General features: G+C 43.9%; 2 protein-coding genes across 4 annotated transcripts in view; both read left to right on the top strand.

Annotated features, from left to right (window-relative positions):
• Nucleotides 1-6,982, top strand: part of LOC125888251 (fatty acid CoA ligase Acsl3-like) — a 46,634-nt gene extending 39,652 nt beyond the window's left edge. For all 3 annotated transcript variants that reach the window (XM_049575489.1, XM_049575491.1, XM_049575490.1), the window contains exons 12-15: nt 2,159-2,350; nt 2,744-2,858; nt 4,975-5,132; nt 5,214-6,982. In XM_049575489.1, coding sequence (XP_049431446.1) covers nt 2,159-2,350; nt 2,744-2,858; nt 4,975-5,132; nt 5,214-5,371 — 623 coding nt within the window. In that variant the 3' untranslated portion in view covers nt 5,372-6,982. The remainder of the gene's footprint in view (nt 1-2,158; nt 2,351-2,743; nt 2,859-4,974; nt 5,133-5,213) is intronic.
• A 2,455-nt stretch (nt 6,983-9,437) lies between these two features.
• Nucleotides 9,438-11,703, top strand: kcne4 (potassium voltage-gated channel, Isk-related family, member 4). Its single transcript, XM_049575524.1, has 2 exons — nt 9,438-9,542; nt 10,129-11,703. The coding sequence occupies exon 2, from the start codon at nt 10,168-10,170 to the stop codon at nt 10,711-10,713; it is 546 nt and encodes a 181-aa protein (XP_049431481.1). The 5' UTR covers nt 9,438-9,542; nt 10,129-10,167; the 3' UTR covers nt 10,714-11,703.
• Nucleotides 11,704-22,795: the final 11,092 nt, after the last annotated feature.

The following is a 22,795-nucleotide window of genomic DNA, read 5'->3' as shown; positions in this document are numbered from 1 at the left end:
GCATGCGCATACAACTTGCAACACTGCCTGTGGATGTCTTTGTCAACAGATAAACCATTGAAAATATAATGACGGAGATATTTAATCTCATTACGCACTGAGCAACACCTGATAAAAAGAATTCAGGAAATACTAATTTTCTGTCTTTATTTCTAACAATCATAATGTTGCTCTTATTGACATATATTTGATGTCAAAATCTGCACCATGGTCAGAGCAAATTTTCAATAGCTGTTGTAGGCCGGCATTATACAGGCAGAAAACTACCACATCATCTGCAAACATAAGATGATTTATTTAAATATTGCCAACCATACACACTGTGTTACATGCATTCAACTGTTGGGACAAGTCATTTATATATACGTTAATAAGCAAGGGAGACAGAATGAAATGAAACATGAAATGATTCAGATACAGAGCACCCCCGTCTAACCTGCACAGACTGATGAGCACACCAGTAAACAAGAATTCTAATTATCCAGTTAAGGACCCCTCTGTGATGCAATTTAATGAGTAATCTCACTATATAATGAGGGAAAACTCTGTGTGTGTGTGTGTGTGTGTGTGTGTGTGTGTCTGTTCCACGTTTTTCTCCTCACTGACTTGGTCAATCCATGTGAAATTTGGCACAGTAGTAGAGGGTCATGGGAGGATGTGAATGAAGCAATATTACATCAATTGGCCAAAGGGGGGCGCTATAGCAACCGATTGAAATTGCAAACTTTGAATGGGCATATCTCATGCCCCGTATGTCGTAGAGACATGAAACTTTGCACATGAGGAGATGCCTCTCCTCATGAGGAACACATTTGCCTCAAGAACCCATAACTTCCAGTTATATAGATTTTCCACCATTTTGAATTTTTTGAAAAACACTTCAAATGGATCTCTTCCTAGGAAGTTTGAGCGATCTGCATGAAACTGGGTGAACATAATCTAGGGACCAATATCTAAAGTTCCCTCTTGGCAAAAGTTGGAAAACTTCCTAAAACTGAGCTTCTATAAGGCAATGAATATTGCGGAGGGCGTGGCTCATCACAGAAAGGTGTAGAACATCTCAAGGGTTTCACCCATCACCACGCAACTTTGTAGGCATATGACCACACATAATCTGAGGGGACCCCTCCATTATTGACCCCATCAAACAAAATGGGGGCGCTAGAGAGCTCATTTCTTATCTAGGCCTAACCGCCATATGGATTTTTACTAAACTTGGTAGATATGTAGAACAGGACGCCTCAAGGTGACTGGAGAAATTTAACTCTAATTGGCAACTGGGTGGCGCTATAACAACAGAAAAATGCTTCAAAATGGCTAAAATGCGACCGATCGCTGTGGCTCCCCCTGTGGACCAATGTTGTTGTTTCTTTCTAATGTTTGGTATGACTAAGTCATGGTATGGTATGCTGTACATAATCACGGAAACTGTCAGTGTGTCATTCTGTCAGTCAGTCATTCTGTCTGTCCTACGTTTTTCTACTCACTGACGTGGTCAATCTATGTGAAACTGCACATAGGCATTGAGGACTGGCATAGGTAGAAGGTGACAAAGCTACCAATGGGTATGGACTAGTTGCTCATAATTAATGCAATTGAAAGCTTTAGAGGCATCTACAAAGCACATAAACATTGTGGAGATTTAACGATTATATTTATCTAAAATTTCCTTTAAAGCAAAACTACACGTCAGTGTCATGTTTATGTTTGAAACCGAACTGGATGTCAGTGGTAGTGATGTGTTTTTCCAACCTGCTCAGGAGGATTGTGCTATGGAAAAAATGATGATCAGCTTAAAGTGGGAGAAAATGTTTTTGTTAGTAAATGGAAGACACTGATGATTTATGACACAGTGGAAAAAAACATATGGACTAACTGATACGTGAATTTCAAGATACTGAAAATATTTTATATGTATATATGTGCCTTCCTTTAAAAATAGACATTTGTGAACACGACGGTTTTATTTTTAACCATTTTGCTCAGTTTTCCTATTTGATTGTGGAAAGAATGTTGTAGGTTGATATAAATGACACTTATGGTTGTGTACACAAACTAAAGCTCAATAAACATTAATGAACAAAAAAATACAAACAAGTGGAGGTTTGTTTTATTTCATTTTCACTTGCACTCCACTGAATTGAATCCCTGCTTTCAGGTGGTTACCGCAGCACTGACAGGCCACATCCAAGAGGAGAGATTCTGATCGGTGGACCCAACGTAACCATGGGATACTACAAGAGAGATGCCAAAAACCAAGAGGATTTCTTTGTGGATGAGAACGGGCAGCGGTGGTTCTGCACAGGAGACATTGGAGAGTTTCACGACGATGGGTGCCTCAAGATAATTGGTGAGGAGAGGTGGATGGAGGGATGAGGGTCACATGGAGAAGTGTAGCGCAGAGGATATGTACAGCAAATGGAGATTAGTACTCATGCTTTTTTCCAGACAACCTCTCTGCTCCACCTCCATCCATCAGTCTGGCAGGAAGCCTTTTAACAAATCAGATTGTACCTCACTTCCCAGAATTCCTTCACAGCTTTGTTTACTTTAGCCCACCAGAACCCCCAAATTCTCTCTGTTATCTAGATGACACTAGTCAGATATACACAGTTCAGTGGAAAAATGGGTCCTTCCCCCAGCGTCTTCCCTTGTTTTCAAGACACGCAAACATGGCCACGCTTGTGGATGTGCACATGGACGTACACGTTATCACAGGCAGCTGTCTCTGCTGTGTTTGCAGATCGCAAGAAAGACTTGGTGAAACTGCAGGCAGGGGAGTACGTCTCTCTGGGGAAGGTGGAGGCCATGTTGAAGAACTGCCCTCTGGTCGACAACATCTGTGCCTATGCCAACAGGTGTGTGTGTGTGTGTGTGTGTGTGTGTGTGTGTGTGTGTGTGTGTGTTTGTGTGTGTGTGTGCGCACTGATGGAAAAATGATGATTATAGCTGCTCAAACACATTTTTAAAGCTCCAGTGTGTAGGATTTAGGGGGAAATGAAATATAATATAGTAAGTATGTGTTCTTCAGTGTATCATCACCTAAAAATAAGAACTGTTGTGAACCTTAGAATGAGCTGTTTATATTTACAAAGGGAGCTGCATGGTCCTCGTCTGCGGACGTCCCCGTTACATTGCTATGTTTTTACAGTAGCCCAGAACAGACAGACCGAACATTGGCTCCCGGTAGGACTATTCAGATTTTTGTGTTTTCGTGTCGGCCACCGTAGTCAGCCCCTCTGGGATGAGACTGTTATCAGTGGAGGACAGAGAGAGGACAACCAGAATGAGAGACAGCAGTGTTTGCAGCACATGCTTAAATGAGCTCAGCTTGAGGAGACACACTCAGACACACCTGCCTTCAATCAGACCCAAACTCACAGCCACTGACTGAATCCAAATGTCCGCACTTGTAGACTTGCGGACTTTGCGGGCACGTTCACAGGAAGTCCGGGAGTGCTGAGGGCTCCAAATCCACAATTCAACCAGTCCACAAGGGGCCCCAAGCGGGCTTCCTGCAGACTTCCAGAGAGTCCGCTTGGGGTGCAGACTTCACTGATTTAATCACCCACATTTCATTGCAATATGGATGTGACGTTGTGGGTTTTAAACGTATGAATGTGTGCAATAGTTACTGATGGAAGGTTAGGTCTATTAAAATGCTACTTGCTGTAGAGGGACTGAAAATGCATTTTATTTTTGCAGCCTATCAGGTGGTGCAGTGAAATAGGCTCAAAAATTGAAGAAGGTTTCTAATGTCAGTAATACCCAATTTATTGAGTTATAGTCCTTATTTACAAACATTTCTGATTTTGAACACAGCCTGTTATATAGAGATTTTTGTCACAAAAATGAAAATACATGGGATTAACATCTTGTTATCTGCAGGAAGAGATGAGTAGGCACTGTTCATCAACTTAAATGACATAAATATGACAGCAGCGATAGCTGAACATTTCCACGGCAACAAGTAAAACAATCTTGAGGGCTGTCTGTACAGTCTCTGCCCTCACAGACTTTATGTGATGACGGTAAATACAACGTACAACTGAAGTCCTGCCGTCCCAATACTCACACTTCCCTCAAAATTAGCCCATGTTTTTGAGCGTTCTCGCGAAGGGCTAGGGTGGCCCAAACTTTAGGGAAGTGCTTTTCAGCCCTTAAAATCCCCACTTAATTTGAAGGGCCGTACGATGCACACTTACGAACCCATCTCAACTGAGGGGAAGATTGAATTTCCCAGGATGCATTGCGAAACTATCCAGCCAGGCGAGTTTTCCAGGAAGATGGCAGCCTCCATGAGAAAGCCATCGCACAATTCTTGGCAAAGGCGTCTTGTATCTGCTGCGTTTCTTCTCCGTTGATTTGTTAAACGAAGAAGGATGAAGACAGCCAACAAAATAGGCAGTACAACCACTGGAGCTGGCATTTTGGAATAGAGTGCAAGAAGCCTACGTCGATGATACACGTGGCGGAGGTGAACACATCTGTTACGCTAATTTGCATGAAGTGGCGTCCCAGTTTGTGGGTAAAATTCCCTGCCCCTCAACACTACCCCGTCGTCGCTGAGGGGAATCTATCTGGCGAGTGTACTTGAAACCAAGGGGTAAGGTTAAGGGAAGAGAAGTGGGATTGTTGGATTCAGCCCAGTTCCTCCACCCCACACACACAAAACACCTCCCCATAGTGTCAGCCAGCGTGACACTGACTAATACAGCCTGATTTTAATTCAGTTGTCTGTGCTGCAGATGCTGTTTTAAAGATATCTGGAGATTGTAAACTATTCACACTCTGCTCAGGAATGTTTTATTCCCATTCCCTTTTATGGGAAAATATCTCACTCGCTCCAGCCCCTCATTCGGCCGAACATCCACTCACTAGACTACACACAAAAACCAGTGTCACTCAATAACCACACTGTTTTTCTTTCACTTTGATGTTCCTCATGTCGTCTCCACTCCTCCCGCTCTGCAGTGATGAGACGTACGTGATTGGCTTCCTGGTGCCCAATCAGAAGCAGTTACTGGCCCTGGCCGACCAGTACGGCATCCGAGGCTCATGGGAGGAGCTGTGCACCAGTAAAGCCATGGAGGAGCTGGCCCTCAAGATCATCACTGAGGCTGCTCTAGCAGGTATGAGGAGGTCAAAGAGGAGGTTTCACCATGTTGGAACTTTTTAGGGTTGAATTAATGTCTTGTGTTCCTCTGTCGCAGCCCAGCTAGAGCGCTTTGAGATCCCTCGCAAGATCTGTCTGAGCCCAGAGCCGTGGACTCCGGAGACAGGACTAGTGACTGACGCATTCAAGCTCAAACGCAAGGAGCTGAAGACACGTTACCAGGACGACATTGAGAGAATGTACGGCGGAAAATAACAACAAGACCCAGCACAGCATCGTTCCTTCTCAAAGCACAGACCAACACTTGAGTGAACATTCCCAGAACCCTCTCACTGCTCCCTTACATCCCTCCCCATGAACATACGAGCCACAATAACCTGAATCTGTGGTAAAGAAAGAAGGTTAAGGACAGGATGTTACCGACTCCATCATGGAAGCGGCTTCTACTTGAATTTGTAACTAAAGACAGGCTGAAAAAGAAAAGACAAAATGTCCCTGTCCACTGCTGCCTTCACCCTTCTCTGTCCAGGTGTATGACCTCTTTGTGGGGAGCTTTATTGTTCCAGATGTGAGTTATGAAACAGATGGTGTGTTAGCTGATGTTGTCTGTTGAACTCTCTCTGAGTGCCACAGCACGTTGCTTTGTGCCCACCCATGAGACACTAGATTGGTCATTTGTGTAAAATTTATTTCGTACATTTTGATCTTCGTTTAACCTAAAGGATCCACACTCCTTCCTCCTGCAGGTCAGGACACGGTTAATCCTTCTGTTTTTGTCCCCATGTTTTGAGTTCTGTCAGTCGTTTATTTTGTCTCCCACCCACAGTCAGACTTTGTCTCCCACGGGCGCAGGACGTCTCTCCCGTCAGCACATCTTGAAACCAAAAGCACAAAGTCATTCGAGGGTAAATGAGAGCAGGTTGGTGACAGTGCGAACATATCTGGTCTAAAAATCTTTTTATCAACAACATGAAGGTCATCATCCTTTTTTAGGAAAATGAATAAATTGCACCTTGTAGTTTTATTTAAAAAGAAAAGGAACAAATTTGCACTGTTTAGTCTGTTCTATTTTCCTACAGTGATACTTTTTATGTGCTGTACAGAACACATTGTGCACCAATAATGCACATTTACTTGCTTGTATTACAGATGAAATGACTGTGTAATCATTGTCATGTTTGATAAATCTTAGTGCAATAAGAAAATGTATCATATCTGTCCTAATAAGGCATTTGATTACAGATAGGACCTAAATATAACTTTCTCACTGTGCGTGGGCGGGTTGGAGAAATTAGCACACTTTGACAAGTGCGACGTCTGTGTGTGTGTGTGACAAACATTTACTCTGCAGGACTGTCATCACCAGCTTTAAGTCACACATCTGCACGAGTATGACTAAGTGTGAGCGACTCATGGAGTCCATACACGGCACAAACATGGCCCCAGCAGCATCCCTCACAATGTGACACCTGTTGCCTTCTCTTGTGATTCTGAGTCACGCCTTTCTAATTCCTGCCTGATTTTTCATTTGATGTTTCTCCTGACGTGTACGTACAGTATATGTGGATGTGGAGCTGGGATCGGCAGAGGAAGCACATGTATACCCTCGATTTTAACGTAAGCTTTATTGATGTAAACCTGTTTTAGAGCTACACTCCCTCTCTGTACTGAGAGCCTGCCTTGTAACATAAGTGCATCCAGTTATTTATTTGTAATTTGCCTTTGGAAAATATGCCCAAATGAAGTAAATAAAGTGTGTTTGGTCTACATGCAGGAGCATTTTATTGTCTCTGCCGTTAGCTGTAATCTTTTTGTATTCAGCACATCAGCATGGTTGGGTGTGAAATCGATGCCTACGTGACCAAACGACAGACAGATGATGACATTTATTTATGTCTGTATGGCTGAGGGGTGAAATCAGCTCTCACTGATTCAATAATAGCCACGAGTGATCAGAACCTAATCCAATTCAACAATTAATACTCAGCATTTAGAAATCGATGCCTACGTGACCAAACGACAGACAGATGATGACATTTATTTATGTCTGTATGGCTGAGGGGTGAAATCAGCTCTCACTGATTCAATAATAGCCACGAGTGATCAGAACCTAATCCAATTCAACAATTAATACTCAGCATTTATGACAGTGTGGAGACGTACTGTACATTCCCAGAATTGTCACGCTGATGCTTGGCTGTCTGGTGAAAAGGGAAGAGTTCAGTCAAATTAAATCATGTTGAGATCACAGTTTTAAAGGAAGGGGAGCCACCCTTAGAATGACGACAAAAAAACCATCACAGTAAAAATCAACAACAGTTATGTCAACCAGTAAAAACACGTTCTCCACCTGTGAATTTGAGAAGAGCCTGAAGAGAGCTCTGATCAGCTAACAAACTCAAAACACCTGCAAAGGTTTCCTGAGCCCTTAATCTGTCAGCCTGGTTCAGCACACACAACCACATCATGGGGAAGACTGCTGATTTAACGGCTGTCCAGAAGATACTCTGAGAGGGTGACCCACAGAGGGTCGTTGCTGAAAGGACTGGCAGTTTGCAGTGGTCTTGGTGGTCCAGATCAAGGTCCCAGAGTCTGGAGGACGAGTGGAGAGGCACAGAGTCCAAGTTGCTTAAAGTCCAGTGAGGATTTGGGGTGCCATGTCACATGTCTGCTGGTGTTGGTCCACTGTGTTTCATCAAGTCCAAAGTCAACGCAGTGGTCTGCCAGGAGATTTTCGAGCACGTCATGCTTCTGTCTGCTGACAGGCTTTGTAGAGATGCTGATGTCCTTTTCCAGCAGCACTTAACACCTGCCCACAGTTACTGTGCTTGATTGAACAGCCAACTCACCTGACCTGAACTCCAACATTTAGAGGGGTGTGTAAAATACTCATAAGGGATCATCTTCAATAATATTTAATCAGGAGAGACTTGTTCTGAGAGAAAATATTTATTTACATGTGCACATTAGTATGAGAAATGTGAAAAGTCCAGACCCCATCATGACGTCATCTATTCCAGGAGGGTGGTAAAGTTAGAAGATTAGGGAGCCCCCCATCTGGAGTCTAGACACTGGTGGTGTAGGAGCCATTATTTGTCTGCTTATTTTCAGTCTGTCTGTTTGTTTATTTTTCAAGTTGTCACTGGGTGGCAGTGCAGATTAGGGTGGTGGTTTGGGTCCACGTCATGATGGGTGTAATCAGTATATAAGCTCAGGTGTGCTGGGCGGCCATTTTATGCATGGGTGACGGGGAGACTGCACGGTTTTTACCGCTCCCTAAGACGCCACTTTGCACCAGCCAGAACTATCACAATTAGTCAGATCATTCCATAAAACTTTTTGCCACGATGTAAACCTGCTCTGAACGTGACGGTAATAAATGGGAACCTCACCCGACCGTGGGCGTCGCTGTGGACATTCATTCATTCCTCCATTCATTCATTCAGTCGTCCAGTTAAGCACGTCGATGATGAAGAGGGTCAGGATGGGGCCTCTTTTATGTGCACATGTCAGTTAAAGGAGTGAGTTTGTGGAACATCTGTAGTGAGGAACTGAAAAAATAAAGAGAACATGAAGTAGGTTTAAACAAAAGCTTAAAAATAACATATTGAGCAAATATAAAAATAAATGATCAGACTTTTTTTGGTACTTTGTCTCGTTTGCCTGTTTTGATTTGTATTGTTGTTGATTTCTAAATATGATGTGCTGTTAAAAGTGTAGGTGTTAAAAGCTGTAGCTTCAGCCTCCACCTTTTTCAGACTGCAGAAGAGTCTAGTTTATGTTTAATTACTTTACTGTAATGTTTTGCACGGCACTATGTAAGTATCTGCCATTTTCTGTGAGACGCTGTGACTTCATTTACATGAATTTGTAGATTAATACATGATGTTCTCATTTGTGTTTGCAGACCTGGTTAAATTCTAAACTCTATCATTTTTAAGGACACTGAAACCTGCTGTGAGAAGAGGAGAGTAGGTGTATTCATCGTTTGCATAGTACAGAGACTTGATGAAAAATAGGAGGCACTGACAGAGTGCGACTGACTCTATTATTATTTCATTTTTTATCACCAGTTTCTCAGTTCTCTGTAAATATATATTTTCCATCACGTCCCCCTGGGTCTCCCTCTGTTGGCCTCTCAGTTGCTCAGTAACTTTGAAAGTCTGATATACTCATGGGAGCTTTGGTGATTTCATTAGAACCCCTCAGAGGTTTTAATGTTAAAATATGTTTGGAGTTTTTTTTTCTTATTCGTCCCTTCAGGGCTTCCATAGACGTAGGACTCATCTTACAATCTGTCCTCACCACGTGACTCCTGGTCTCTGTATAAATAACTTCATCCATTTGGAAGTGCTGCCAAATTCCAGAGGAGCTGCAGGAAGACACAAGTAGTAAAGGTTCACATGAGACGTAGCGATTCAGTTTGGTGAGTAGACACTTTTTGTTTATATATTTTTATAGACTGTTAGTTTTAAATAAACTACAACATTTAGTGTTGACTTTTGGCAGCTTTTTCTAAACTAGTTTTAAGTGTCTTCTCCAACACAAAATATACAGAGATGCCAAATTAAAACATGGGTACAAAACTTAATAAAATAATTATGATAATATTAATTTAAAATCAACAATATTTTTAGAAGAGTGAGAGTTTTTTAAGTGTCCTGATGGAAACTTAAGAATATACTTGGTATTATTTTTGCTGTTCATTGCGGTGACCAGGTTAATGCATACCAGGTTCACTTTTTGCTCTGCCCACATGACGCCAGTAGTGACATTTCATCATCATTAAACAAATCAAGAGGTTGAAAACATTTTTTGTCTATATTGTCATAGCTGTGTGTGTATGATGACTCATTTTTTTTCCTTCTCATAGTTTTTCATCACTTTGTAATGACTTGTACAGCAAGTCCCACTCACTGGGGACCTAATCTTGTGCGTAAAGCGCGCGCAAAGCGTGCGTAAAGGTGGAAAATATCCTCAAATTTATAAATGTGCCTCTTTATCTTTCTCAGCTCACCTTCCAGGACCTCCACACAGACTGCACTGAAAAAATGGAGCACTTGGAAAACTCCACGGCCTTCCCCAAACGCCTCTCCCTGCACACGCAGAGCACCGCGCACTCCCAGGCGGACAAAAGCGACGGGAACGCGTACCTGTACATACTAATAGTCATGTCTTTCTACGGAGTCTTCCTCTCTGGTATAATGCTCGGCTACTTTCGCTCCAAGAGGAGGGAGAAGAGAAGGACCAACATCTTCACGCGCCTCGTGCACGAGGAGGAGCAGCGGGAGTGGGGCGCGTTCCCCAAGAAGCACAGCCTCACCTTCCCGGTCGTTGCTTCGGGACTGCACTCAGTGGAGGTGTCCCTGCCTTTCTGCGGTGGCCACGGCAACCACTTTGGTCACCTCCACTACGAGGGCGCGCTGCCGTCCCCGCTGGCGTGCGCGCTGTGCATCGAGCAGAGCAGCATCAGCTCACTGTGCTCCTCCGCGGACACGCGCTTCGCCATAGAGGAGGAGTCGGACAGCGGCACGGCGGAGGGGTCTGAGGAGAACATGAAGGGAGGGTCCGAAAACAGCGCGGATGATTCAGGCTGAGAAAACCCGCGCAGAGAAACAAACCTGTGTGTTACACCACCGCGGCCCGAGAGATGAGAAACATCACCTGGAGAGAAACCAGGAGGTTCTCAGGCGCCTTCATGTCAGAGAGGCCCAAACTGTCCAACCATCGGCAACTGCTTTTCTATTAAAAACAACAACAAAACTTCCTCAAAACATAAACATCCATGATATGATATCCATCAAAGGGCTGTAACAAGTCACGCAATGTGCAATGTGATATGTATGTCAGTGATTAAGAGGGGGCATTGGACATGAAACCACATTCAGCCACATGTGGCCATTTTTATTTTCTCTATACATCACTCTAAATGACAAGATACTCATGGTGAGGGTGAAACATATGACTCTAATGGTCATTTCTATGTTAGGCTACATGTTGGCAAAACCTTTAGTGATGTAATTATTCAGTTCAGCTGTGTATGTATCCCAACAGGAAGTTGTATGCAGCAGCTCACCACCTTGGTTACCCACACATGAAAAGCTATATGCTGGAGTCAGTAATGAATACAATAAATACACACAAATAAACACTGTTTAGTTTTATACCATAATATTTCATTGTATAACTTTGACTTGGCCTCATTTGGCGGTGACCCCTCCCTGCTGGAGCCCCCTCCTTGCTGGAGCCCCTCCCTGCTGGAGCCCCCTCCTGACGCCACTCACCCTACAGGGGACAGAATGAGAGACTGACTTCTTTTTTTTTGGACTGAACTTGACTCGCTCTTGCCAACATGGACTTGAGTACTGAAACCTGGAACTCACTTGAAAGATTGTCGAAACTGAAATGTGTTTGTCGTAGCTTGGTGATCGACACTGTTCATAACACAGTCAATGATGTAGGTTTACTTGATGAGAGCAATGCACTGTACATATGGGTTGTATCTGTCACTTCAGAAGGCTTAGTTTCAGATGGAGTCCTTGTAGTGTTTTTGGAGAAAATAAATGCTTATGAACTGATACAAGCCTTTTGGTTTTTGTGTCTGTGCACTATGATGTTTCACCAGCTGGGGGCACTCTTGCAGAAGAATATGAAATGGAGATGAAGTGATGGAACGGCTGACTATCGTTATCTTGTTATTTTTAGAGACAGCCTTCATTAAATCATTAGGATGATGCAGAACAGAGCAGATAATTATTCAGTCATTGCCACCAAAGCACCATAACTCAGTTAAGCATGTTAACTCCTCTTTTTCTTACACACAGACACAGCAGACTGGGTCCCAATTATCCCACTTATGTCCCTGTTTTAAAATGACCACATTTAAACTTTTAATGCCTACTAAGGAGCCTGAAACAGAATAATTTAACCCCTTTTTAGTATTATTTTGTAGGTGTGGAGGTTTATAATCATAGAAAAGTGCCCCTAAAGTAGGAGTCAGCAAACTTTAGTATCAAAAGAGCCATTTTTGGCCAAAAAGACTTAAAAAAAATCTGCCTGGAGCCGAAAAACATATTCGAACCTTATACTGAGGGTAACAGTGAGGCTAAATTCACTCATCAACATTACTGATAGGTCTAAATGAGCCTTTATTGATATGTTTTATCACAAGGTGGCTATTCATGATTGTTTGGTACTTTAACTTTGCAGGGATGAATATGTGCACACACTGTTCAATTTTCAGTTTCTCAAAGACTTTTTTTCGATCTAGAATCCATAGCTAGCTCAGCCAGAGAGAGCCGATGGAAGATCTCCAACATCTTGCTGCACACATTGACAGATCTCAGCGTCCTCAGGAAGTCTGCTCATCCCCTTCTTGTACACAGCGTCAGTGTTGGCCTTCACGTTCAGCCTGTTGTCTATGAGAATGCCGAGGTACTTGTTGAACAGGAAGAGAAGAAGCCCTCCTCTTCCTTCTAAAATCGCTCACCATCGCCCTGGTCATGGTCACGTTCAGCAACAGGTGGTTTCCTCCAGCCCACTCCACAAAATCATCCACCAGTGCTCTGTAGTCCTCCTCCTGTCCATCACTTAAACACCCGACGACTGCAGACTCGTCAGAGAACTGCAGGTGGCATGAACCAGAGTCATACTGACAGTCTGTGGTGTACAAGGTGCACAGGGAAGGAGACAGAACAGTCCCCTGTGGAGCTCCTGTGCTACTCACCACCACGTCAGAGAGGACACATTAAAAACATTTTTCTTATTCTGTGTAGAGGCCTCACATTCTTACAATTCAGAGTATAAGAATCACTCAAGGCCAATGACAAACATGAAAATATTCTTTGCCAAAGCCACAGGGAGCCACTACTCCTGCCCTAAAACATCAAGGACTCCATTTAAAGATCCTCAGACTGAATTATCGCGTGTTAAATGACAGTAACTGAAGCTTCTCTCTCTTCTTTTTCAGTTTCTTTGTCCTGAAAATGAAAAAACAAAGAAACGAAAAAAGAAACAGGGAAGGATGTGAGGATTCAGCTTCAGGTTTTCTGTTCCCCTAAGGTGATGCTCATGTGTGTATTGCATCACCCAGCCCTGCCTCTCCCTCTCACACACATTCACACGCAAACACAGGCTGTTAACGGCACTACAGACTCTCAGTCCCACAACTAACTGCAATGACAGCGTGCCACACCTACATAAGCAACAATAAAGGCCAGAGGGAATACACTCATAGAGTTTATGATGTGTATTGACAGAGTAACAGCCTTTACAGTAGCGGTGTGAGGCAGTTGTCACGGGCCTCAGTGCACGCTGATTACTAGTTATAAGGCCCCTGTGTGTTTTCCCTCCCTTGTGATGACCTCACCTGTGTGTGATTGTCTGTCCCGCCCTGATTAGCCTACCTTGTGTCTCGTTATCCTTCCCCTCACCAGAGTATTTAGTGTGTGTCTTGTTTTCTTTCTGTGCCAGTTTGTCACATGAAAGATAGGGCGCCCACTGATATAGAAGGGTCAGCAACAAAATGTGTCTTAAGCATTTAAAAGAAGTCCCACTTTAGGTGTACACTATGTTGAGAGTATTTTGACCACTTCACTGTTGGACAGTGATTTTCTACAGGAAAATATAGCCGTTCAATCGCTCTCTTCAAAACCAGACTCCACTGAGAAAAACAGTGATGCACGTCACACACTGAGCGAGCCGCCTGTCAATGACGCTGTGGGCTAATGGGCATGTAGCTACTTCCATGTTTCAGATGATACGTCATGTTTGTAGTCGACCAATGAAGATGAGTTTACATATCACCTTGGGTTCGTCCTTCACCTTCTCAAAATGATCCCACACTTTGGATTTCCTGCCCGACATGTTATTAACTAGCCTGTGGAATAACCGCAGGTACCAGCCCTGGAAATTAGAGGCCGGACTCCAGCCTGCTTCTCCAAACTGGGGCCGTTCCAACCACCATCTCCTGTCTTTAATACACTCTCTGTGGTTACGTACACCATGAAACGCCACTTCAAAAAATCTGCACTATCCCTTTGTCAAGCTTCCGAGTCTACACGTGGCGTTTAATGTGATGGCCAGTAAGCTCAGTTTTGGTCTCACCAGAGTCTTCCTCCAGCTGACTTTGGTCTCTTGAGATGGAGCTGCTTTATCTTTGCCACTCTCCCATAAAGCTCTGACTGGTGTGGTGAAGCACCCGGCCAGCTGCTGCACACAGACACAGTGTCTCCAAGGCCTCTGAAGCCTTGAACTCCGTCAGAGTGGTCATCGGTCTGTGGGTGGCTTCCCTCAGTAGTCCTTTGTGTCATTCAGTTTTAAGCTCTGCTAGCGCCGTGACCCCAGGGATGGCAATGTTTGTCTGTCGCCAATTGGTCAGTCCAGTGTTTTGGTCCAGACTGAAACACTTCAACATCCGCCAGATGGATTTCCATGAAACGATGAGTTGGACTTTGGTGATCCCATGACTTTTCATCTGGCACCACCATGAGGCTGACATTTTGGGCTCTTAGTGAAATAACCCGTGTCCACCAAGGCAGCAGCAGAGAAACGGTTTCCCACTTTTTTACAATGGATGTGTGTGCAAACTGCCATCCTACCTTTTCACAAGTGAAGGATGAAATCACTCGCTTGAAGGCTGAGCTCAGGGAGAGTTTCTGTATCTCTCCGTCTGTGTCTTCCTATCTTGCGGACAGATTGACAAAGACACAGACTTGTCGAAGCATTTCAAATCCTATTTCCTGCACAACAATAAACACCCCACAGTAGAAATCACGTACAACAACCGCACAGTGAACCAGCAATTTGAACCGATTTTAGGAATATAGATGCTGCTTGTAAAACTCAGAATGTTGTCATTGTCTCCTCTACCTCCTTGTGCATGTATGTGTTGTATTCAGTCAGCATTAATTGTTAATAGACTGGAAAATTACATTTTGTTCTCTCTGCTCCATATTGAGCCTTCCATTTTAGCGTCATGTGTCCCACATTTGAGCCACTTTTCCATTTTTTTCACAGCTGAAAACAATTAAAATACCCACAGATTCCTTTTAGGCCTGCTTATCAGCAGAGAATTTGGCGGGGACGCACCGCCGCTCCTCCACCAAGGAGCACAAAAACTATGTGCAAGCTGCTTTGTCCTCTTTAATGGTTCAACAACAGCTGTGTGTGTGAGAGAGAGCAATAGCGGGACTTTTTCTCAGGAGAAAGAGTGAGTAAGCGTAAGCAGGGTGAGAATAAGAAGCAGATGTGATGCATGGACTGTCTCCTACACCATGAAGCAGGATGTTTGTCATCGGTGTCCCCCCTGTGGGAGTCGGTGGTGGGGCTTGCATCTAGCCTCAGGCTTCACACATACTCACCATTAATGAGTGTGGAAATGCCAACCCACTATCTTTTTCCATGTTTCTTCCTCCCTCCCTTCTGTCTTATCATTAAACTTCTTTTCATTGAGTTGAGGGGCGTCTGTAGTGTGACTACATAAACGTCTCATATTGTGCTGCAGTTTATTTCCACTGGTTGTCCACAACTTGCAGATGCATGATGAGACAACCAATCACATCTGTTAACAGAATGTGTCATACCTGGCAGCAGGTTTATCCACACCTCCTCACTAAGATAAGGAGCTTCTTTGCTCGGAGTTGCTTTGAGAATTCTTCTAAATCACTCCTAATCTTGGACTCCTTGCTAGAATTTTTTAAGCTAAGTGACGAGCTCTCTGAAAGTGTTCTCGGAGTGTCTGTGAATACAGCCACTGGTCCTTTTTCGCAGAAGATGGCAGAGACCAGAACGGAGCTAAAAGAAAGGAGAACACTGGAGTTACATCCATCAAGTCACAACAAACATCCATCCATTTTTATCCACTTATCTGGGGCTGGGTCGCAGGGGCAGCAGGCCAGGCAAAGATCTCAGACGCCCCTCTACCCAGCGACGCTTTCCAGCTCCTCGTCAGAGAAGTGTGTCCTAAAGTATGGATGCTAATACCCAGAATGCAATGTACAATGACGTTGTAGCCTATTCTCCATAGAGACCAGAAACGGTGCTTTAAAAAAATGTCTTGAAAGGTATTAAATTTAACTGCATGTACCTTATGAGTATGAATGTCTTCAGCTGGTAGTTGATTCTGTTAATGCTTTTGACACATTGGCTGATATGTTCTGAGTGAGTGGCAGCCTTTTGCAGGACATGTGAAGTGTTGTGCTGCACATAATGTTTCCAGAATCCTGATAGCGCACTGAACAATGCATTTGATGTCCAACAGCTAAATGTAAGTTGCTTCCTGACCACCAGGTGTCAGTGTTGACCTGCTTCCTCTAGCACACAATCGGCTCGATGGAGCAGATACTGAAGGATGACAACCTACTGGTGCCTGATTCCTCAAGCCAAAAGACAAAACAGGGCCCACTGCCAAATGTTTAACTTTATTCTGCAGCTCAAAACAAAGTCGTAGCCTGAAATGAAGCAGAAAGCTACACATAAACTCTTCCAACTAACGCTGAATAAAACTGATTGCAAAAGCAACAGTGAACGACGAAGAAGCCAGATGAATAATGACATAGCCTCAGCTGAAAGACACAGCTCATTTTCTGGCGTGGTCAGTAGCTCCAGTGGGACCAGCCTGAGTCAGACAACACAAGTATTTATTTCAGTCAGGAGGGATTCATTCAGAGTGGGAAAATCTGTATTCACTTGTGCATATAAGTAGGAAAAAAACGTAGTTATGTGACCTGGAGTACACGGATGAAGTGCAGACAAGGTTGACCAGTTTTATGCTTTTTTATTTTTTTAATCTCTCATGACTGAAGTCAGGCAGAGTTTAACCACTGTCTGACAACCTCTCAGAGAACTTAATGTTGCACAATAATGAAGACAGATACAGTGGCATTTCATATTGCTGCAATGTCATCGTTATTTAAACTGAGGTTTTAGTTCCTTTTTTGTAAATGTAGGCTACTCATCCAGTCTAGACTCTACTGTGCCTTAATATCAGACCTGTTAGAGCAACATGCCACATCTGTCACAGCCTCTGCTCTCTCAGTGTTTTTCCACTCTCCTCGTACTTGTCTCAACAGCTACACCCACATGAAACACTTTCCAGCACTTCTGACTTGCCTGATTTCCCGATAAAAACCCTGTTTACATTGCAGCCTGTGTCTGTGTTGTGCTCTCCTGCGACGATGTTTCAGTGTGAGTGTTCCCACCTGCTGCAGCTCAGAGGCGCCACACGCTGCCTTGTGTGTGTGTCCTCCTTTCACCTACCTGTCGGCACCTTGATCCATCGCCTGGCCTCTGCTTCCCTGCTGTTCATCCCTCATTGGCTCTGGTGCTTCCCTTGACTGCTCTTTTGGTTCCAGACCCCTCGCCTTCTCGATCACGCCATCAGTAAGCCCCTCTCCGTTACCTCTGCCTGCTAGCAGACTGAACTGTCCTCGTTCTCGGTCCCACTTCCGAATGTGGCCCCTGAACCCAGAGACTGTGTGTGGGCTCTGAGCCCGAAGAACGAACTGTTGCCAGAATATCTTCTTCAGCTCATGTTCCTGTTTACTCTGTGTATAGAAAAGGTCATTATCAACTGTCACTGACTTCTGGAGTGCTGCATTTGGGTTCACTCGTTACAACATCCCGCAAATTAAACCAAACTAAGTTTTTAACTTGAGGTAAAGCACCAATAATTATGTTAACCATTAAGGTTGGTTACGAATGCGTGGAAGAGAGTGTGTGACAGCGACAACAAAAGACAGCCTTAGCCAAACCAGCTGGTTGAGGCCTTGGAGGATGAAAAAAGGAACCTACAGGTGAAGTCACTTAAAGGTGCTGACACGCCAAACCGACATCAAAGAACTAGTGGCAACAAAAGCCAACTGTTGCATCGCCTCACATTGCCCTGTGTCAGTTGCATTTGAAAACATTAAAGTGCGGACACACCAAACCAATATTGGGTCCATGTCACTGGTCCGACAGCCCATTGGTTCGACATCCCATTAGTCCGACGGTCCGTGGTGCTGAACGGCTCACGGTGGGCGTATTTCTACCTTGATGGTGCGCCACGACCAGCTCTGGGTCAGCTGGGAAAGGCTTGAGGCGGAGCAGGCTCACAGCTTATGTGTTTGTCACTTTCTTTTTCATTTTAACCCACACCATGATCTTTTCCTGACCCTAACCAAGTGGTTTTTGTGCCTAAACCTAACCAGACCTTAACCACAGGGCATCATGATGATTTCGGAACAACGGGACTTCAGAACAATGGGTTTAATATGGTTGGAACAATGGGCTGTCGGACCAATGGGCTGTCGGACCAATGGGCAGTTCCCACCAATATCAAAGAACTATGGGCGACGAAAGCCAACTGTTGCATCGCCTCACGTCGCCCTGTGTCATCCGACGGCCAAGTGGCACGTACGTTCTGCGCCTGCGTGAGAGAGAGCAGAGTGAGAGAGTGGTACATCCTGTCAGCCAAGGGGTTTCCTATCTGTGCAGCCGAGCACCGCAGCACCTCCACGGACTATTATATTCAGACGGTCTCGGTGTTTCCTCCGCAGGCTCCACTTCACTCAGCTGCCCGACAAACCCGCTGCTTCTTCCCACTTTAACCTGAATAACAAACCAGGGCTCGGTGCTCCGGTTGGATCCAAACGGAGAGCAAGTGGAGCCTGAGGAGGAAGCCCTGGTTTCACTACACTCGCTACAAGGGCGAGGAAATAAAACCTGAACAGCCAATGAGAGTGATCTCTCTCACCGACAAGCTCCGCCGCCGATTCAACATGCTCAATTGGCCAAAAAGTTGCTAACAGGTGTCCCACTAGTGCCAACGGTGCAGGACACACCGCAAAAACTAGGACGACAGATGCTCACCAGCACCCGACATTGGCCAACAGCTGACCATCGGCCTGGTGTGTCAGCACCTTAAATAGACTGAGGCCTATTTACTCAGGTGTAGGCAGTTTCCTGATGTCCATCCCTGCTCTGCTCGGTGGCTACTCGGTAAAGGAGCCAAACCAACCATATGAGCAAAAAGCATAGGAGGGAGGGATGTCACACAGGTGACAAAAGACGTATCCCTCCAGCCCTGAGCAATGTTACAGGAGAATTTACAATGTTTGTGCCACCATTAGTGTGAATGATTTACTGGTGGTTCCACTGTAGAGGCCGTAAGTGTTATTTAGTGCACACTCAAAAGAGCACGTCATGACATTATGAATACAGTTTACAGTATTAAGTAGACCTACTGTGTAATGTGGTGTTAGCAAAGTTATTATAAGCCTCATCGTTTGAAGGACTGATCTGTTGTCTTGGAATTTTACTCATTATTTTGACACTTCACTTTCCCTTCCTGTTTGTCCAGCGTGTCTGCTACACATGAGAAATGGCAAAAAGGAACCAGCAAAACACCAAAACGGGCATTTTATTTTTAGACGGATGCCATGACTTCATTTTTTTTATTTAAAAAATACATAGCTTTGGATTGGATTTAACAGGCTATATATATAATTTCACAGATTTTTCACCTGTGTTTGTGCTAAAAAAAAAAAAAAAAAAAAAAAAAAAAAAGTTTTGAAGACTGTTGTATCAACTGAATCCGTATTAATAAAAAACACTGGCACCTAACACACAAAGAATTGACCCAAGCTGCACTGAAGAACACATTTAATTAACGGCACTTCAGTCAACCAACATAAAAGTAGAACACTGTCAGTACAATCATTTAACATGTGACAAATTTTCACAGCCAAAGTGAACATAACATTTAACTGGGGCAGCCCCTGCCAGGAGCAACACTGTCAGTCATTTGTATGAAAAATCTCTTTTGCTCATAACTAGAGGCAAACTCACTTTGGCAACAATAACTCTGAGTAAACTTCAAACCACAGAGTGCTTTCACTCTGTCAACTTTCAAGTGACGCAACCTGAGGGGCCAGCCACATCCCTTTGAAAACACCACAAGAAAATGTTGAGTGGAGCAGATGCGAATATTTTTAAGAGGCAACCAGATGAGTTTTACTATTTCAAGTAATCATAGCCAAAGGACTTAACAATGGTGGGGATTTTAAGAAGTAAAAAGACCAAGAGCATCTCTCAGGGGACTCCCCTTGACAAGGGGGTATTGAAATAAGAAATACAATTTCAAACTATGTCTGAGGGGCACACCAAAAAAATACTGATAAGAGCACAAGTGGACGGTTGTGAAACACGACAGGCATTACAGCTCCTTCCTGTATGGAACTACAACCAGAAAAAAAAGATTGTTGAGACATTGTGTTCTTTTCTGTCAAACAACCACCCATAACTAACAAACTGGCCTCTGGGTTTGCTGTAACATTAAGAGAAACCAGCAATCCTAACAGCCTTTGAGCCTTACGATCTGTTTTCATTACTCAGATATGATTTTGCTGATGTATGATTACGACAGGTTGCCTCATGGCTTGTTACACACAATTAAATAGCTACCAACTCAGCGACTTCTCGAGGTTACTTGTGCAATTTTGGACTCAGCATAAAGGGACTTAATTTCTGACGCAAAACATTTTTCAAGTCGACTTCTGCCTGAGGTTTAAAATACCAAAGAATGCAGTTTGGTTACATTCAAAGTGCGAGTATGGAACCTGCCTTTTGTGCACACAGCACATGTATTCTCTCTCGTAGTTACACGTCAGTACATTCTCCATCTCTGCGCGTAGCTCTGGGTAGGAGTTATATGTACAAGGTAACTAAACCAATCTGCAGGTGTGTGCAATCGGTCGACGTTCCAGTCCCTCCAAAGCCCACTTCATCCAACCCGTGTATGTACTGCTGTAAAAATCTGAGGGCTTGTCTCTCAGCTGGAGTCGCTGGACTGGCTTCAATCTGCTTCAGGACTTTCCTACAAGTTTTGTCTGCATACATGACCTGTATTTTTGCTGTTGTGGTTATGGCGGACCTCAGGAGTTGTCCTGCAGCCGCTGACATGTTAACAAGAGCATACTTTGGTTGTTGTATTATTTGTTTGTGGGCTACTTAAAGGAGGACGATCCAGCAGATCTAATAACTCATCCTGGCCATCACTGTCAAGGTCGTCCTGTAAAGCAGCCGTTATGAGCTCTCTCTCACACTCATAACGGCTGTAAAGCAGCCGTTATGAGCTCTCTCTCACACTGACTCAGTGTGACCCCTTAGCCAATATTCTTCCCACAGCCTTCCACTCCTTGGTGACAGGGACGGCACCCTCATTTCTGTCCCCTCTGCTGCAGAGTCCAAGAATTCTGTCGAAAAGGCAGCGTAGGCATCCCTGGCCACGCCATCTGCATCTGAACCTGCATCTGCACTCTTTTCAACTTCAAAGGGTTCCTAAGAACAGACTCGTCTTTGAACTGACTCGTCTTTGAACTGACAAATCATTTCCTCCAACAGATTTTCTCAGTGAAGTCTGAGACACATGTGACTCATAGCCCTCATCATAGTTTGCATTACCACTTGAATGGACAGCACGGTCAACATGATCTGCTAACACAGGTGAGGACGTAGCAAGGGCAACGTTGATGATAACTGGAACAGTGTCATCCAGTTGGCGTGCAGAGGTATACACCTTCTAGGCCACCTTTCAACACCTGGGAGAAAGGATCAACAACTTCAATTGTGGCGCTCATCAGAATCTGTCTGTCTCCGCTGCGCTCCTAAAGTGTCACCGTATTTGTCCATCTTGCCATCTACTTCTGAGTCAGATGTCCTTACGAAACACGTTGTGCTAGAACCGTAGACCGTACTGACTTCACCAAGTTGAAATTCCTTAGGGACATAAATATTGTGAATGAAGTCTTGCCATTTCCCTTTTTACGACTCATCATTTGGAGAAAAAAAAGCTCTTTGGCAAGAATCAAAAGGTCTTCTTTGGTTGAATTCTTGGATACCTCAAGTACCCTGGTGCCCCCACTTTCACGTTTCCTCACTTGTTTTCCCTCATGGATCCATCCTAATTCAATTTTTCTTGAATTCTTTAAAGCATTTTTAGCACAATAACTGCTTTTTTTCCCCACTCTTTGTTTGGGCCAAGGTTTCTGTTAGTAGAACAAACTTCTTATTATGGACACAATCAAAGTCAGAGAGTCTCAATGAGATGATGAGTTACAGAATTTTAATTTTCCCTGAAATAGTTGGCCTAATAAATCATTTCCAGTGTTCAAATACACCATAATCATATTCTGGGTTATTAAACTGTGAATCCACTGAAGTGAAATTAATCTGACCTCGTCTTGTTGCGTTTGGTTTTTGTTTTTCTCTGGCACACCTCGCTGTCAAGGAAAGTCCCAGAAACCTTGTTGTGAAGTTTGCTCTGCCATTTTCCACTCGAACACTTGGGGAAAAAATGATTTACAGGTTAGACTTCATCCAGTTAGTCTCCCATTTAGCAACAGCAACAACTCAGCGAGCCATGGATGTCTTCAGCTAAAGTTAGCTAGTCAGTTAGTTTGCCACGGTTTTAACATTAACAACATAATCATGACTTAATCTCATGTGTAATGATTTGATTTCTACCAAACAAAACACCAAAGCCACTGAGGGGCTGCTACCAGGACTTCTAATTGACGCGTCGTCTGTGGCGGCTCCATTGAATGAATCCATGCGTGGCTCAATTGTAGAGTATTTGCAACAATCGGTCCATTTAACAATGTAGCCTTTGTCGACCTACACAGACTTATTACCATTATA

The sequence above is a fragment of the Epinephelus fuscoguttatus genome, linkage group LG5 (genome assembly GCF_011397635.1).
Source record: "Epinephelus fuscoguttatus linkage group LG5, E.fuscoguttatus.final_Chr_v1".
NCBI classification, from domain to species: Eukaryota; Metazoa; Chordata; class Actinopteri; order Perciformes; family Serranidae; genus Epinephelus; species Epinephelus fuscoguttatus.
The sequence above is the reverse complement of the archived record's forward strand: the minus strand, read 5'-3'. Positions and strand labels throughout refer to the sequence as shown.